This window comes from Erpetoichthys calabaricus, chromosome 13 (genome assembly GCF_900747795.2).
Source record: "Erpetoichthys calabaricus chromosome 13, fErpCal1.3, whole genome shotgun sequence".
NCBI lineage: Eukaryota > Metazoa > Chordata > Cladistia > Polypteriformes > Polypteridae > Erpetoichthys > Erpetoichthys calabaricus.
In genome coordinates, this window is record NC_041406.2 from 64,819,836 (window position 1) to 64,839,276 (window position 19,441).

The 19,441-nt window shown below is 36.1% G+C and overlaps 1 protein-coding gene across 2 annotated transcripts in view; it reads left to right on the forward strand.

Annotated features, from left to right (window-relative positions):
- calcr (calcitonin receptor) overlaps positions 1-19,441 on the forward strand; it is a 180,658-nt gene that overhangs the window by 6,324 nt on the left and 154,893 nt on the right. Inside the window, exon 2 of one of the 2 annotated variants that reach the window (XM_028817092.2) lies at positions 14,022-14,184. In XM_028817092.2, the coding sequence (XP_028672925.1) occupies positions 14,022-14,184 (163 nt within the window). The remainder of the gene's footprint in view (positions 1-14,021; positions 14,185-19,441) is intronic. The other variant, XM_051936106.1, reaches the window with a different exon arrangement.

The following is a 19,441-nucleotide window of genomic DNA, read 5'->3' on the forward strand; positions in this document are numbered from 1 at the left end:
CTTCTTTTCCCTACTAATACCAAAAATTTTACTTTTGGTCTTTTTCCATCAAATGCAAATTATCATATATCATTCATTAAATGTTTTAGACATCAAAGTAGATATATTAGATATATAGTAAATATATTATCTTTTTTAATTCTCAAATTACTGAAAAAAATCACAAAGCAACATGTGATAAATATATTGTACATCTAGCAGTAAGCCTGAAATATTTTCAATATGAGAATGACATTTATGCACATTTTATGCAGAACTAGAAATGGAATACTTTCATTCAAGCTTTTATCAGAGTTGAGTGCAGGCTACATGGAGAGAGCTTTCTACCATTACATTTCAGCCAAGTACAGTTCTTTTTCTTTGTACAGATACTGTTATGTTTGGACTCATCATATCACTTCAAAAAATGCCTTTTATGCAAACAGTGCACTTAAACTTATGATGTGCATTTCCAAAATGTTGCCTTGTACTAGAACTTCTGTATTAGTCACAGTGGTGAAATTTTCAAGTTCAGATAACTCTCTGAATTAATTCTGATTATGATTGATTCAATTATGAAAAATGTAAGCAAATTTAATTCCATTGTTCCATAAAGAGGCTTTTTGAAATTCTAATTATGTTAATTTTAACTAATATGAATAAAAAATGTTTGTCACAGTGAGACTTCAATTTTTAACTTAATAAAAGATTCTAAATCTTTGTACGTTTTGCATGTTTACATTAAAGCAGAGAAAACTTACATGTATTACATGTACTAAAAGCCAAGAGTTACTAAGAATTGATCCTCATCTAAAGATTACAGCACATTCATGTCATTTTATCAAGAACCAAAAACATGTTTGTGAGATTCATCCATTTTAAAAGGGATCTGTGCACGTCACCTCCCTGCTCATCTTCCTCCTTGGCAGTTTCACCCTCAGGAGCATGGTTTCCTGTAACATAATAATAATAATAACAATAATAATAATACATTTTATTTATATAGCGCCTTTTCCATGCTCAAGGCGCTTCACAGAGTCTTAGAAAAAACAGCAGGGTATATGTAACATTGGATACAAATGTTTTCCTGAATAGAACAATGAAACAGATAACAAAGCATTAAATAGAATAAAGAACAATAAACCAGAGTAAAATACTAAATTCAATACTAAAAAAAAACCTAACAAATAAACTAATTTGTGATATAACAGACACACAAATTATCCTGAGCACCTGGACAGAGAGGTAAACTGAAAGAAAGGGCAGAATGTTAAGTTAAGTTAAAAGCCTTCCTAAATAGATGAGTTTTAAGTTGTTTTTTAAAAGGATGAATGGAGTCAGCTGATCTAATTAATTTCGGGATGTCATTCCAAAGTCTGGGTGCTATGGAGCTGAAAGCTCTGTCACCCATAGAGTGCACGTTAGTGCGAGGCACAACAAGATTACCAGTATCAGAGGACCTTAGTAGGCGAACAGGAGCATAGTGATTTAGAAGGTCACTGATGTAGTCTGGTGCAAGGCCATTTAAAGCGTTGTAGGTTATTAATAGACGTTTATATTCAATCCTGTAAGACACAGGGAGCCAGTGAAGGCGAAGCAGAATGGGTATGATGTGCTCACTGTTGCTGGTTCGTGTAAGGACTCTTGCAGCAGAGTTTTGAATCAACTGGAGCTGTGATATAAGATTAGAAGGGGCACCTGCCAGCAGCGGGTTACAATAATCGATGCGGGATGTGATAAAAGCATGGACAAGTTTCTCAGCATAAGAAAAGGAGAGGAATGAGAGAACACGGATATGTTAGCATATCCTTTTGATCTTGAAAAGTCAATTCCAAGCACTGTTATTGAAATCATTGACTTTTATGCCCAGATACAAATTACCATCTATGTTCTGTAGATAACTAGACAATAATCACCAAAAATGTCACACGTAGAACAACTCACAGTTCCTCACTACACATGATGAAGAAGATAACAGACAAATCTGAAAACTGTTGGTACTCTACTTCTTTCAATAATGGTCCAAGAAAAGTATCTGCAGCTGGAGGGGACAAACAAACATATTGCTGCAGGGTGGGACAAACAACAACTTTACCAGAAGCATGCTAGAAGGTTTATTAGAAACAATTCAAAGTTTATTTAAAACTGCTGTAAATCACAATTCAGAGCCAACTAATCATATTTTTTTCAAACGAGAAGAAACAGATAAAGTTACTAATTACTTTTACTTACTTGAAAACATTCCGTCAACTATTCTGTTAAATTATCCTGTTGTCAGTGAAAGCAAATCACCATGGCTTAGCTCTATTGCATAATCTGCCTTTTCCATTTTCCAACAATTGTATATCTTGTGTGCACACAACACGCTACAGAAAGTGTGCAATGCTGAGTGTTGCTTGGCATTGTGAACTCTGCATCAAATTGCAGGTTTTCTGGGTTCTTTCAAAACTCTAAGGCTTTGATAAAAAATGTAACAATGTGTAATAATTTCTGTACAGATTTATTGTCATGCGTACAGAGAACAACAGATCTCTTATGTGCATACTTGATCAATATGCACCATGCTGCCACTTGGTGTGAATCACACTCTGTAAGCTATGTAAAATATAACAACATGTATATTGTATGTAATAGAAGAAAAGCAGCCCCTGCTACAATTTCCCCATTGCACAGGCTCTACGGTCCTTGATTTCAATAAGGTTAAACAGTATATAAACTCAAGGAAAATGACATGATAATGCAATTCATATTCCTGGAGTAATCAGCACATAGATTGCACCACTTTCCATGCAGAGAAAAGAAAACATGGAGTTGACTGGACAAGTGTCAGGTGAAAAGAATGATGGTGGAATGAAGCATACACACAAACACGGGAGACCTGACAAAATTTAATTCCCTGCAAAAATGCATACACAAAAACTAGAAAAAAAACTTGAAACAGGAGTTGCCATGCTTAGTAAATGTACAGTATTACACATAGGAAGTAAAAATGTTAGGTTTGAATACACAATGGGCAGTCGGAAAATCAAGAGTACACTTTATGAGAAGGATTTAGGAGTCATAGTGGACTCAACACTATTAACTTCCTGACAGTGTTCAGAAGCCATTAAGAAGGCAAACAGAATGTTAGGTTATATAGCATGGTGTGTGGAATACAAGTCCAAGGAGGTTATGCTCAAGCTTTATAATGCACTGGTAAGGCCTCATCTGGAGTACTGTGTGCAGTTTTGGTCTCCAGCCTACAAAAAGGACATAGCAGCACTAGAAAAGGTCCAGAGAAGAGTGACTAGGCTGATTCCTGGGCTACAGGGGTTGAATTATGAGGAAAGATTAAAAGAGCTGAGCCTATACAGTTTAAGCAAAAGAAGATTAAGAGGTGACATGACTGAAGTGTTTAAAATTATGAAGGGAATTAGTATTTTTAAATGAGTTCATCAAGAACATGTGGACACAGTTGAAAACTTGTTAAGGGTAAATTTTGCACAAACATTAGGAAGTTTTTCTTTACACAAAGAACGATAGACACTTGGAATAAGCTAGCAAGTAGTGTGGTAGACAGTGAGACCTTAGGGACTTTCAAAATTCGACTTGATGTTTTATTTAGCAAAAAAAAACTTGTCAATTCACTTGACAAGATTTCTTAAAATAAGCTAAAAATTCTTAAATACAAATTTTCTGATAAGTCAAATTTTTAATGGCTTGATTTCATTTTTTGTAGCGTTGATGGTGACACGCATCCAAGATTGTATTTGGAAAGACCTATGCAACATGGTACTTGACTGTATATGAAATAAACGTATATGAAATAAACGTAACATAGGAAAAATTTTGATCTGAGTATGGATTTGCCACTGGCGTACATTTTTAATTTTGTGTAAGCTCATTGCTTTGACAGCAGGTGTGTGCTCAAATTACATGATTTCAATGGGTACTGACAACTCTGCCACTACCCTTTATCAGTTGATTGGCACTTTTCCTGTTAGAAGTCATGGCAGAATATAACTGTTCACAAAACAGATTTGCACAGACAAAAGAAGGAAATTATGCCGCTATAATGAGGCTACTATCTATTGGTGGAGCACCTGTGGAAAATGTAAAACTACATCCATGACAGTCATTTTGATCAAAGAAGTGAACAGAAACCAGATCTTTACCTAGGAAAAAAAATAGTATTAAGAATCTGTGATAAAATCTATTACTTTCAGTTTACCTTTGCTCTCACAAGTATTCTTTAGAAACACAGAAGGCGCATTTTCTAAACCTTACTAACTTTGACACTTTAAAAGTGGTCAATTTCAGGTTTTAAGGCTTTTGTTTTTACATTTGGACATTTGCCCCTCTAACTGCATTTTAAAATGCAAGAACAAGCTAGGTATTTTTTTATATTCATCAGCTTAATAAATTCCAACCTATCCTTTAAGCTAACTGGTGTTTCCAAATTGATCCATTTCTTCAAGTGTGTGCGTGGGCCTTGTGATGGACTGGCACCATTTCGCCTAGTACTGTCGGGATTGGCTCCAACCATGCCATTACTCTGAATAGGGTTAAATGAGTTTGAGTACGAAATGAATCTTCAAAAAATAACCATATAAATTCTTCATTGGTTGGCAAAGATTTAGGAGTAACACCTCCTATTTTTACCCAATAAATGCATGTATCACTTGTAACACTAAATGAAAACAAACTGAAAATAAATAAATTGGCGGGTATGTCTATTTAAACTTTCTAAGAAAGTTTTAAATCAAGGAGCTGTTATCACAATAAGCTTTAACTTCATAAAGAAGTGAGCTAATCATTATCAAATTAATACATTGAAAATCTGTGGGAGGTACAGTGTTCAATGTTGCTGCCTCACATCTCCAGGGATCTGGGTTTGAATTCTGTCTCAGTCACGGTGTGTGTGCAGAGTTTACACATTCCCCTTAAACGTCCATGGGTCTAATCTGGGTATTCTGGATTCCTTCTCTTCCTAAAGATGTACTAATTTGGTTGATGGATAACTAAACTGGCCCAGTGTGAGTATGGTGCTATGGATGAGTGTAGTCTGTAATGGGTTAGTGTCCCATTAAGAGCTGATCTCCTTGCTTCTCATGCTAACTGTATATGTTTCATCTCCTTGTAACCTGTAATAGAATAAGTGATTTCAAAAAGGGGAATGATGGAAAGGTTGCCTTTTGTTTACATTTTATGACGTGTTTGTCTAACGTGAGTTACATGCTTAATTATGGCGCTTTTTATTCCCTAAAAGTGCAGGTGAAATGCGTGGTGGCTTGGTGGTCGTATGTATGACGTCATTTACTTCAACGTTTGGAGTGACATCATATGTACGGCTGCTAAACTGCTGCATGTTACATCATTATTTTAACTATGTTTCATACAGTATACTGTACATTAATGTATTATAAACTGTTCATGTGTTTATTTATTAAAACATTTTAGCTGCTTTCTAACTTGGCTTACAAGCAATGAAAAGTATCATGTCAATCAAGCATGGCTTTCTTATAGTCATTTGAAATATTGATTTTTGTATTATCATACATGAAACAGAAGAAGAAAAAGAAACAGATTCATAACCAAATAATTCATATATTTCTTAGTTAATTATTGTTTCAGTATTATATGCTAACTGTCTTATATATTGTTAGGTGTTTTACTATAACAATGATCAGACATTTTCTTATTTTCAGCACAAATCTAACATCACTTGGCATGGGGTCACTTTGATGAAGAAATACAATATCATCTGTGGATAGAGGAATAAGACATTTTGAGCTATGAAGAAATTACAGATTTCTCATATATTATTTGACTTTTTTTTTTTAATTACATTTGAAAGCACATTTCTGATGAACATCACAATGAAATCTATTTTTAGAAAGACATGTGAGCTGTAGGCTATAATGGCATATGAAATATGTTTTTGGAACGCATGGCTGTAGCACAAATAGTAGAAATCGGTAAGCATAGCAATGATTTTGATTAAAAAAGCTAAAAAAAGTAAAAAGAAGAATGCAGCACATGAAGAGCACTTTGAAGTAACAATGCAGTTTGGGCTGAGTACTGTGTCATAATTCTACTTTGCTGGTTGTTTTTCTTTTTACACCAACACAATTAGTCCAAAAGCAATAAGATATATCATAACTTGCAAGATGAAGAGAAGTTCAGCAATAGCATGTCATGTGACAGCTTGCATAAAAACACGTTGTTTAAAGGGAAATCATAGTTTAAACACTGTGACAGATGGCTGGGGCCCATGCCTGGCCGGGACGCCCCTTCACCACATCTGCCAGGGGGACAAGGGTGGGAAGCCTAGTATCTCCCCCTGGATGCTAGATGGCAGTCTCCCTGGGTTGTAGCGGTGCCTCGGACTCCCCCAGGGCTTCATGGGGGTTGGAGTTCTGTGCAGCTCTGTGGGGTTCTGCAGGCGCCGCCAGGGGGTGCTGCAACAGGAGCTGCTGGCCCCTGTTGGGCACTGGTTTCACCTTACCTGGAAGAGCAGCCGGATTTCGGCAATCAACCACCTGGAGCGCTTCCGGGTACCCAATAAAAGGGAGCCAGTGACCACCACTCAGCGGCCAGAGTCGGGTGGAGGAGGACAAGGTTGCTTGGGATGAGTGGTGGTGCCAAGGAGAAGAAGAGTGCTTGCTGTACTGGTGTGCTTTATTTGGAACTGTGTATTGCCTATGGGTCATGGGGAAGACGTGTGCCCACAGATGAAGAAAATAAAAAGTATTTGTTTTATTTTACACGTGCCTCCCGTGTCCAATCTGTGTCGGGTCGGGCGCTATACAGCATCCATTCTTACAACACCACCTTTAAAAACAGGTCTCTCGTTGCATGCTACCTTTGTAATTTGGCGTATAACTGGACCACATGTCACAGCTAAATGTACAGAGAGAGGGAGAAAATTCCCTCACCCCAACATTTCCGTGTAATTCTGAGTAACCCACTAATCCTGCCTGTAATCTTAATTATAAAACACATATGTAAACAATTAGAGTGTACAGAGTAGTTCAAAAAGAATGGAACACATGTAAAGTGCTTTTGGATAGTGGCAGTAGTTATTGGTAGTGGAACAAGCAAAGATATTTTTCTTATGGAGTAGAACCAGAAGATAACACATCATCAGAAGGAAAAGGGTCAAAACTGTATGATCGCAAATTTGAACGTCACAACAGAAACAAGAGGGAAAAAGAAAGCCACTGAACGGTCAGCACCAACAAGAATATGGAGAATTCAGTGTTAAAAATAACAACATCCAACAAAAAGGTTTTTTGTATGCACAAACTCAGAAGAGGAAATGCTCAATATGTCTATATCTGCACTTGATTAGCATAAAAGTATAATTGCCCTCTGCATAAAATATACTGTACGCCTTTAGACAGTCATGAGTGAATTTTGCTTCAAATTGGGTGGAAACAATTAGACGGCTCACTGACATTACAATGTTAAAAACAAACGGAAACCTGTTGCAAGGGAAAAACCTTTTTGTAACGTCAGATTATACATTGGCCTTCAAAGATATCAACGGACGAGTGGTAAACATAAACACTACATGGCTGTCGGTTCTGCGTGTGTTCTCTATTGTTCAGTATTATGGCAATGGCGTAGGAGTCAATGTAACCTTGAAAAAATTGGTAGCTATATTCAAGAAAATATGAATTGCAAAAATGCATTTCACACCCCGTCAAAAGGATTGCCGTTAAGTCAGCTGATAACAAAGAGCCCAGGAGATGCAGATTTTTGTACCCAAAATACCCGAATCTAAAAATGTGCCTATTGACACTAGGAAAAACATGAGCAAGGCTGCAAACATCCACTTTCTGACTCCACGTCTAAAGAAAATTGATATTACTGTCTAAATGGAAATGCAAGTATGCCCTTGCAGAATATAGCTGCAGCATTTTAACATTTAGTAAATACAAAGACCACAGTGAAAAGGATAGAAAGATATTGTAGCAGACAGAAGCACTTCTCAAATGTGAAGCGAAGTGTCTACGTGTGTGTGTGTCTGTTTGTCTTCTCTGTCACAGCACACAGTATAACACACAAATTAATTATTAAGCTTCAGTTACCTTGTACTACTGAGCTTCTGGATGGATAACAGCAATTTTTATTTTCTTTCATCGTCAATGCTTTGCTCAGTTCCTTTTTGCTCTCTTCCTGAAATCCCAGCAGTTTGAAATGGACAGACTTCAGAAACTTAGGAAGAAGCCCTGTGGGTGTAGCCTTTGCAGCAGCAGATTTTTCTGGTTTTCCCCATATATGTATTCCCAGCGAGACTAATTCTGTATAGAGAGTGGTACCCCAGACAGAGTTGGGGTTGCAGAAGAAGGTTAAGGCTTTGTTTTTTTTATGTATAGCTACCATTTTCTTTCCAAACAGCAACTATATTTCATGCGAGCTGCTCATTTTTCTGTACAGTGGCTATCCTTCCCTCTTGAGCAAACCATGTTTTCTTGAGGGACAACTACTTTGTTTTTGCTTCCTGGAAACATTCTGAAATTAATGATTGATGCTGTCTCTATCAGCAGGCACATAAAAATAAAAGAAATATTCATATGCACAAAATATACCACTAAGGCATCAAATTTTGAGCAACCACAATTACAATTGCATAAGGTTGATTCCCCCCCTGGATTCTACACAATGAACATGAGTGCCTGTCTATATTCACTTAACACATTTGGATATAAACCACTACAGTGGTGAAACAAACAAGAATAAAGAAAAAACATGAAATGGACATGGCCAAAAATGGCAGAAGCAAGGTCCAAAACACAATAATATGAATGGAAAAAATATTCAAAGAAAGTATGCAATTTAACATGCAAAAAATAGATTCTAACAATTCTAAAAGAAATCGTAATCCAATTTATTATTGTTCCAGGTCCCACACACTGCGGTATGCAACATATGCAAGATTCTTGAAACAACGTTAAGATCTGCGGCCAAAGAATGAAAAATTGTAAACAAAGAAAATAAGTTACATAAAAAACATAAAACATCACAAATCATGCTCAACTGAAGGTAGAACTTGACAGGAGCATCTTGAGTTCTTTAACTTGCTGGCTCATCTTGCTTTTTGCTGGCTCATGTGTTTTTTCAGTCACACCATTGTAGTACAGATATTTTTTTTAAATTTTCAACTAGTTGGGTCCTGACATTTATTTGATCTGGTTGCTTCTAATTTATAAAAATCTGCACCATCCTTGCATCTTTACATAGCTGGTTAATCTCATTTTAAGAGGCAATGGTCTTACCTCATATTTTGCTGCTCAACAAATCTTCAAGTCAAAGAAAATTTACTAAGTGGAATAATAATTTTCCACTACACTACTAAAGTGGAATAAATATAAATCATTAAATGGTACAGTGGAACCTCGGTTCATGACCATAGTTCGTTCCAAAACTCTGGTCATAAACCGATTTGGTCGTGAACCGAAGCAATTTCCCCCATAGAATTTTATGTAAATACAATTAATCCGTTCCAGACCATATGAACTGTATGTAAATATATATTATTTTTTAAGTTTTTAAGCACAAATATAGTTAATTAAACCATAGAATGCACAGCGTAATAGTAAACTAAATGTAAAAACATTGAATAACACTGAGAAAACCTTGAACAACAGAGAAAACTAACACTGCAATAGTTTGCGCTATATCGCTACCAACTGCTGGCTAAAAACACTTTTTTTTTTAATAAGTTTTAAGCACAGGGAAAAAAATGAACATTTGAAAAAATCCGTAATTTAATAAACCACCAAGAAAAGTAACATTGCAACAGTGCGCACTACGAACCGATCGCTGTAAACAGAAGTGAAAACAAAATCAAGCCCAGTGCATTCTTTAATTGCCTTCTCTACCTTATGAGACCAGCTCTCTCTCTGGCACTGCCTGTGTGTGTGCGTCGGTCTCTCTCTGGCGCTGCCTGTGTGTGTGCGCGGCTCTCTCTCTCCTGCTGCCTGTGTGTGTGAGTCTGTCTCTCTGTGGCGCTGCCTGTGTGTGTTCGCAGCTCTCTCTCACGCTGCCTGTGTGTGTGTGTGTGTGTGTGTCGCGCTCTCTTGCTCACTGCACAGGAAATGCACAGGGAGAGACTGAACATGTACAAACCGAAAGGGAAACTGGCTTGTTACGTATACCGAGTGTGTGGTCGTGAACCGAGGCAAAAGTTTGGCGAACTTTTTGGTCATAAACCGATTTGTACGTGTACCGAGACGTTCGTGAACCGAGGTTCCACTGTAATTGGAAAGTAGGACAATTCCAACATATTCAGCTTCCATCAATTCCTTTTCTAACACATATATTGGAAAAAATAAGCAAGACTTTGAAATGATATTCAAAAAGGCAATATTTATATCACATGGGGATAATTATATACAGGAGATATGGTAAGCTAATAGCAACACATACATAAAATTTTAAAAATCACGATGAACCCATTTATGTGTATGAAAAAATATGTGTGTATACCAATACAACCACAAAGAACGGTCTAAATTTTATTACCCAATGGCAGTGCCTCTGCTGAGGAATTCGTTTGAGGAGATGCCTCCCCCTCTCAGTTGCTCATCCTCCTAAAGACAGTAGCAGCTGAACTCAAAGTCAGGCTCTTGGGATTACAGAGCACTCTTCACAGCCAGTGGCCTTAAAGGAGAATTATTTTTGGTTTAGTGGCAAATCAATGTCTCTAACTACAATGGTGCCTCTTATATAGCAATAAACAACCAAAATTGTGATGTCCACTTAAAGACTCACATTGAATTTTTCATTTTTAATTCCACTGAATTATATCTACTGTAATTCTAAAGTGAAACTGAATGTTTTAAAATCATTTTTTGACCTTGCTGAGGTCTGTTCTAGTTTCTCTTTTTTTCAAAATGGTGTTACTCATTATTAAAAATCTTAAGGTTTTGGTTTTATAATTTTTCCATTTTTGGTGAGGAAAATATGTTTTTAATTATTAATGCTCCTTTTATTTATCAGATCCTCTTTTTGTGCCTTCATTGCTAGGACACGTCTCCAGGTTGACAGTGGCATGGTTTTGCACAGTTTGACATCTGTTGTTATTAGCATGTTGCGTCAAATACTGGCATGACATGTCTCCTTTGATCCATGATTTGGATATTCCTTAAAATAACAAAATTTTGCTTTCCACTTCTTTAGTTGGATTCAAAATTTTCAAATCTGTTGAATATTCCTTTTGACCACGAGTTTTGGTTTATGATTTTGCTTTTTCACTCTCTCGTTTTCTCAGTATCAAACCTCACCTTTAAACTTTACAATGATCAATTTCCTGCCGTCTCTTCTTCATTCCAGTTCTCTCTGTTCTTGTCCTGAACAGTATTGAAACATTCCATACTGAACAAAAATCTCACAGTTATAGTGGTTTTGGAAATTTCATATATTTCATGTAATTTTGTTGTGGATATTCTTGTTATCAACATTTTGTTGATTAATTTCTGCCATTTTGGGATTTCAGACATGCTGCCATGATATAACACATGTGACCTCCGTGTGCAAATGCTATAAAGCGAAGTGCCACCCAGTATCATTCATTTGATTTTAAAGACTGAAGAACTATCCAAACCTCTATGATGACTGGTCTTTTTGCTCAAGAAAAACACTAGTAATAGCACTAGATTCCATTTTGTTTTGTCTTGAATTCTCTTGTTTAGCTTATTTAAGAAAGAAATACAACATAAGAAAAGGTTTGTTTAGACGTAAACCAGTTTGACACTTAGCTTAGTTCAAGAAGCCAACTGCCATCTGTGTTAACCTTAGTCACTCTTAGTCTCCTGTGACTTTAAGCACGTTATTGGCAAATAAATCCACAAGGCATATTTGTTTTTTGTCTTTTAAAGGTATCGATATTCACGTTTCCTTCTTTGTTACACTTGTTCTCCCATCCTGTTCAAATCTGTGCTGTATTTACATAAGGTTTCTTGTTTACAACCCAATTACAATCTCCAGACTTACTGATTCTTAAGACAATAGATGATTTAATGGTAAAAATATAACAAAGAATGACCAATGGGTTTCACAAATCTTCAAACAACATTGCATTAACAGTTGACAGATTACATAAAATATCTGAAACACAATCAAAATTTCTACTAAGTTCTCTGCTCAAATGTTTGTGGTGCGCGCATGACATTTTTACATTGGCTGGTGTTTTGACTTACTCATCTGTTTCTCCTTGAAACAGGTTAAAAGCAAAGGATGATATATTTGATTCATGTTTCAGATCTTTAAACTTTCAGCTTCTCATGATAAAAAGTACCTTGGAATTGTTCTTATTAATAATTCAATTGTCTTTTTATATATGAAAAGAACTGCAAATAATTTCCGTTGTACTAAATAGTCTTCTCTTGAATCGCTCCTGTCTTAAATCACTTTTTACTGTTATAATATGTAATGTCTTGCACTTGTTCCCCTTTGTATGAGAAAGAAATGCTTACAATACGTTAGAAAACAAGACGTGCACAAAGATGTTTATGTTTCTTCTATTTATGCATTAGTAAGAAAAGCAAAATTTGATTTATTCTGAATGGTGTAAGTGATTTAATGTTCTGGCAAATAAGAACATCTTCCCATTTTGGTACTAATGATATCATCTAAGAAGTATTTGAAACCACACGTGCCAGATGAGGTGATCTAATAAAGGTTTCCTTAACAGATGCCAAGCATCTTTTTCAGTTTGCTTTAACAGCAGGCGCAGAATGTCAACGTTCTCTGTTTACATACACAGGGAGAGTATAGTTTGTAGGGAGTGAAATAATATTTAAATAGTGCTAGTATTTTCCATTCATGAAGAAAGATCTGAACAAAGCATCCATTCTGTTCATTTAAAATGCATATCATTCAGCAAGGCAATGTTATCCCAGCCTGCTAATAATTTCAGTTGAATGTCTTTAGATATCTGATAACAAGCATGACAGCAGAAAAAAGTATAATTAATGTAAGACCAAATGCTCCAAGATTTTCAAAATGCATATTGGATGACTTAAAGTTTCAAATGAAATCGTGCAATGCTTAAATTTGTGGATTTACAATGTGTTTTAAGTGAATTAGCTTATAAAATATATTGGAAATTAATTCCATATTACTTTATTTTTTGCAATATACGCCATTTTTACTTAAGGATTATGAGCTGTTCACATAGTTGGAGGTTTCTGGCAGAAATGCACAGTGAACTGTAAGTCCTGCACAATATGGTAATTATTTGCCACTTGGCTCTGTCAAATTCTTTTAAGGAATTATTCATATTCCTGGAGATCTATCTTTTATATTTTTTTGTGAATTCATACTCATCTGGGTCTTTTTTGACTATTTTAAAAATAGAACTGTGCCAAAGCTCCCATCTCTCAAAAGTCTAGTATATCTGGAAGCTTTTGGAAGAGGATTTATTTTATGTAAAAAAAAATAATGTACGCAAGATTGTTTAACATGGCATTTCCACTTGGGAAGAAATTATACAGAAAATGTGTAATTTATGACTAAATGCCCACAATGGCTTGAAACATGAAAGTCATTCTTGATTTGTTAATATTTTACTTTCTTTGTTTCTACAAATTATAACTATACATTAAATTAAACACAAATATTAATAGGAATCATTTGTACTGCACAAAATTAGACCCTGTAGCACACAAGGTGACCGTGCAGCTACAAGTGCCACCAGATTCAGGGTTAAGGCCTCCATTGAAAGCAAACTGTTTAGGTCTGGTGGAGGGTGACCTGTGGATTATGGATTATCAACAATTAAAAAGCAAAAAAATAATAATCATGGCAACTGTTACAACATTTATTCCAATAAGTTGAGAATGTTATGCATAAAAATGAATGGCCAAACTGTGAAATATTCATTCTATCATAAATTTTAATTTCAGTAAATTTAAACAAACAAATACTGAGACAGAGTCAAAAATATAAGCACATGGTTTTGGTTCAGCTGTTTTCCCAAGCGGTTTGTATTGTTTTCAAATTTATGATGTCTCCTTTCTCATCCTTGCCTAAACTAATCTATTTTTATACAGCAGATAATATCAAGCTTCGCCACAGAAAATTATGCAGAACCCACAACAGCTGCTGTAGTGACTCCTGTTGTGACAAATAAAGCTGAAGACAGACAAAAGATAATAGACGCACAGTACAAATGCTTTGAGAAAATGTATAAAGATCCTCCCTACAACAAAACAGGTAAAGAGTATAACATTTTAAATTAGTGCAAAGCAGACTTTAGTTAGAAAGAAGTTCATAACTTTCTTTGATGTAACATGATGCAAATATATTTATTTTTGTTTAGTATATGAATCATATGTTTTGTCAACTATTGTAAATGATAAAAAGTACAATGTATTTTTGTTTTATTTACTTTTTTGCAATCATGCCTTTTCTTTTTATGGTTTTCTACCTTTTTTATTTGAGCCTTTTTGGAACAAGGAATTAGTTTAAACAGTAGCATAAAGAGTGTGAGTCAACAAATTGCTTTCTTCAAACTGATAAACAATTTCTGGATTTTGAAAATGTTATGTGAAACCAAAAGCATCTTTACAACCATCTGTACATTTCACTTATTTTCAGTCTGTAAACTTTATAAAAGAAAAAGGTTGAGATATGACATCTTATTCCTCAGATACAGATTACAGGCTCTCATCAGGCAATATCAGGACAAGCGAAATACACAATCTATCCAAAGTATACTACATCCTGCCCAGGGTCTGAAGAAAATGCCATCAACAATAAAATCCTCTACATTCTCTTATAATATACTAGCTGTGTAAGCTTGTGCAGTAAAAACCCTGGGGTCCTAGAAACTATTGATATAGTCTGAAAAAAATTGAAATATAGAGAACTACTAGGGAACTACTCTGGGCATCTCTCTCCTAGGAGGATTAGTTTTGCTGACATGCTTGCATCGCTTGTGCATTAGCGGCAGGAGGAAAAGTAAAAAGCATACCATTTTGCTGATGTTAGTGGCTAAGCGAATTTGTCTTTCTTATGAGGTTTCGTTTTGCTGATGTGCTGGCCTCGCTTGTGTTATTAGCGGAAAAGCAAGTTTTCTGTTTCCTTGGAGGCGGAGCCCTTACCCCGACTCCACCTCTCACTTCCAGGCCGGACAGACAAACACACACTTCTACGCGTTAGACGTTTATACAGTATATAAGAAAACATACATTTGATTTGAATCTGTAACATCTGTTGTAAATTTTTGCTACTTGTAAAAGTAGACACCCACCCGTAGATGTTTATATATAAGATATAGTAAATCTTGCTAATATCAAAAGACATCATCTTAGTGGTTGTCTCAATGCTTTTTGCAATTATGGGGAAGTAATGAACGATGCATGTGAGTGCAGTTAAACGGCTTTTATTTAGTTATGACAATGTACAGCTTATCAAATAATACTTATGTTTTGTCATTTCTTTCTGTTCATAAACATGAATGAGTGAATGACACAAATTTGTTGTCAGTGACAAAATAAGAATCAAGATGTTAATTCTTGTGATCTGCGGAATGATGTTTTAGAGAATTTTGATGCAATTTAAAGTGTCTAGTTTCTATTCTGGATTAATACAGCTCTTTATTCATAATGATACAACCAAATCATGGCAGGTTTCCAGTTCTTCTAGGATAAGATTTCTTCATTGTGGCCAGCTGTCTAAAAGCAGCTCCTAATACACAATGTATGATGTTGAGTACTGTAATTGAGAGACACAAATAAAATAGGTAGGTATGATGCAGAAGTATCTTTAGGATATATTTTTGGGATTTTTTTCTGATTTTAAACTTTTTTTGAACACTACAACTATTTTATTATAACATATTTTGCATCTTTTTTATTGATTCGCCATCAGTTTCTTGTACAAACTGTTAAGGAGAAGTTTATTTAACAGGAGCCACAGAGTACAGGGTGGCATAGTGGCAGATTGATAGTTCTGCTGCCTAGGGGTAAGGAGACCCAGGTTCACATCCTGGTCCTTCCTGCATGGAGTTTGCATGTTCTCCCTGTGTCTGTGTGTTTCCACCAGGTGCTCTGGTTTCCTCCCACTGTCCAAGAAACATGCATTTTAAGTGAATTGGTGATGCTAACTTGGCCTTGGTGTGTGTTTGTCCCATGATGGAATGGCACCCTGTCCAGGGTTTGATCCTATCTTGTGCCCTGTGCTAGATGAAATAAACTCCAGCCCACCCCACGACCCAGGTCTGGATTAGGTGGGCTAGAAAATGACATGACAAAGAGTACAAAGGTTAATGCTTTACATGAAGTACAGACATTGACAGAATCCCTCAGGGATCTGTCCTTGTGCCCTTCATTTTTCTAATTTACAGTATATTAATAACACACTCTGGTATAGTCAATAAAATGTGCAGATAATACTAAACAGGAGGGAACAGGAAGTAGGTAGCAAAAATAATCCAAAAAGGATTAAAAAATCTTCAGAACTGGGCAAACATTTGTAAAATGAAGAGTAATGTCGAAAGTGCTAAGTGCTACATGTAGGCAAAAATTAATGTTGTGGCTGTGCAGAGAGGAGCAATCAAGTGCATCCCAAGTCTAATGAGCATGTCCTACTCTGGCCGGCACAGAGAGCTAATCTATTCTGATACACTTTTCTCAAGCAGAAGAGGCTACGTGTTGATCTTATTCGGGTTTTAAAACAACTCAAAATCATCAATACAGTGTATTTAATAGAATTCTGTCAACAAACAGCGATTCATGGACTCAAAGACTCCAGTGGAAATTAAGGGGAAGTGTATTTGAAACACTTCTTGACAACCTTTAAATAGTCTCTGGATGAGATATCGGGAGAACTTAGCTATTAGCTAACCAGTCAAATAAAATTGTTTTTGGACATTATTTTTGTGCCAAGTGCAGCTAGCTGGTTTCCAGAAAGCTTGGACGAGCCCTTTGACCCTGCAGTATTAAAGGTGTACTTTTCCTTTTATGTGTGCATGTGCAGCCAGAACTTTTCAGTTCTGCCTTGGGGCTTGAAGGCTAGAGACCTTTAAGCAACCCATTACTTGATATTTTTCTGATTCAATTTAAAGTGTGAATGTACTTGTACATCTCGCTAATTCTGATTAGATGTCCTCATAATCATAAATCACATGGATTACTTATGAACATTATGATTTAGCACTGTGCCCATTGAACAAAAATTGGAAATGTATGATATTCATTTGTTATTCTGCCTTTGGAGTATTTGATGTTGGATAATAAGTTACTTTGTCATTTGGTGGTTGTGCTTTGAAAATGAGTGTTTCTTCCTCACCTCACTTCTTCATACAGGTGTTACTGAAGGCCATCTCTTTTCTCCAACACCCACCAACAATTCTTTCAAAGTGACTCCATCAATCTTTTCTTTGCCACATTGTCTGCCTGTACATTCAGGCCACTGGCTTATCTATAATAGCACTTACTTGGGGTTAGAAGTAACAACCACCAGCACTCAGTCATTTCAACTCTGTTTTCCTATCCAAGCCGGGATCTTCCTGAGACTGAGGTGCTGTTTTTCAAATGCTGGATCCTTTCTCACTGTTGCTCTACATCAGTCACTTTCACACATACCAATTGTACAGCTTAATAGGATGACTCTGCCCTTATGTCAGTGTCTCTCTTGTTAGTTAGTATGCCTTTTCCAGAATTTTCATTCCCAAAACACCACTGTTTCTTTTATTAGACTATAATCATCAGAAGTTAATAGAGGCTTCTGAAATTAGGTATGATGTTCTGTTTGGATCATGTGTTTAATGGACTTGGCCTCTGTATTCTGGACCTAATGATGTTTTTCAGATCTTTATATATAATACACTATCGTGGCTGTTCGTTTGCCTGTCCAGGATTTTAAATCACCTGTAGCTCTGAAATTTGGTACACATATACTATGTGACATCTACTTTTGGAGTAATGATTGACCTCCAAGGTTATTCCACTTTTTAATTTTTTGTAGAATCAACTCTCGGCAGTGGCCAGCGGGGTGGCCTCATCCCTTACCACCTTAACCATCAGTTCCCCTACCTCTTCATATCTTAAATCATTCTTGAGGCAGACTGAAGACTTAAGAGCCACCTTAAGTGAAAAATGAAAGAAAACATACTAAGTAATTGCAACATAAACACGGACTTAATCAGTTTTAACGCAAAAAGATGCTGACAAAAGAAGAGAAGAAGTGGGCCCCTTGGGTGGAGAAAAGAAGAGCTGCTCAGGAAGCAGCAAGTGCATCAACCTCTGAGCAAACGAATGTTAAATGTATGAATGCTCAAGTCAAGTGTATTCACTGCAAGTTATTGTGCAGTGCACCATTACTGGTATTTTAATAATCCAATTGTTGGGTATCAATTGCATAGACTGAGGTTATGTTGTTTTAGTGCTAAAGATTACCATATTGCTGCAGTTAGTCTAAGATGAAACCTGTTTGTCTACTGCATGCGTCAGATGCAAACGATTGGTCAAAAGTCATTCCAAGCTTCCTGACAGTAGTACAGCATACAGAAAACAACTACCCAGCCACATCCAAACCTATCTGTATGTAATTCAGACAGATGAAATGTACTCTCCAGTATCAGAAACGAACCATTATCATCATATATCCATCCACCCATCTTCTGAAGATACTCAGTCTGATACATAAGAACAGCAAACTGTAATCTAACCAGCTGTAGATGTGATGCCAGTCTATTGCAGAGTATACTCACTCATCTATTTACTTACACCAAATTTAATGGTGAGCCAGTTTAAAGTCAAGAATGACGTTAGCTTAACATGCATGTCTTTGAGATTAAACTAAGGACCTGCAAAAAAACACACACAGACACAGGAAATCAATCCAGATACAGTACCAGGAGCTGTGAAGCAGAAGTACTGACCAATGTACAGTATCACTGTACTACTACTAGTTTTACCCTCATTTAATTTATAGTGTCTTAGAAAATCTATTTAACTTTTGTCTGAAATGCACGCTCAGGCCTATAATGAATAGCTGCATGCCGAAAGAGTTGCTTGTTCTGCTGTTAGACATGCTTATATTATTGATACAAGTAATGCAGGCAAATGTAACCCTAAAGGCCTATTAATCATTGTTTAAAATGTTTAATATGTTTTTGGTAATTCACTCTGTCTCTGCTACTTCTGACTTATGTGCCAAATTCTTACAATCTTTTTCATAATACAGACATAACAATTATTACTCTTCTGCATGTATCTGGGCTAAGTGCTGCAACAAATTAATGTGCATCAATAAGTCTTCTCACGGTCTTTAGTCATGTAAGTGATCGGAGGGAATTTCAATTAGTTGGTACTTCTCATGTATTGATTAAGTATTGTTCAAGCTCTGTTTGATCTCTTGACTCATTGCTCATTTTTCTTCTTAAAATCTGTTGGTCTGTCATCTACAGATTAAGAACTCATTATAATGGAAAAGTGAGGCTTAAGATAGCTGTTGTTACAACAAT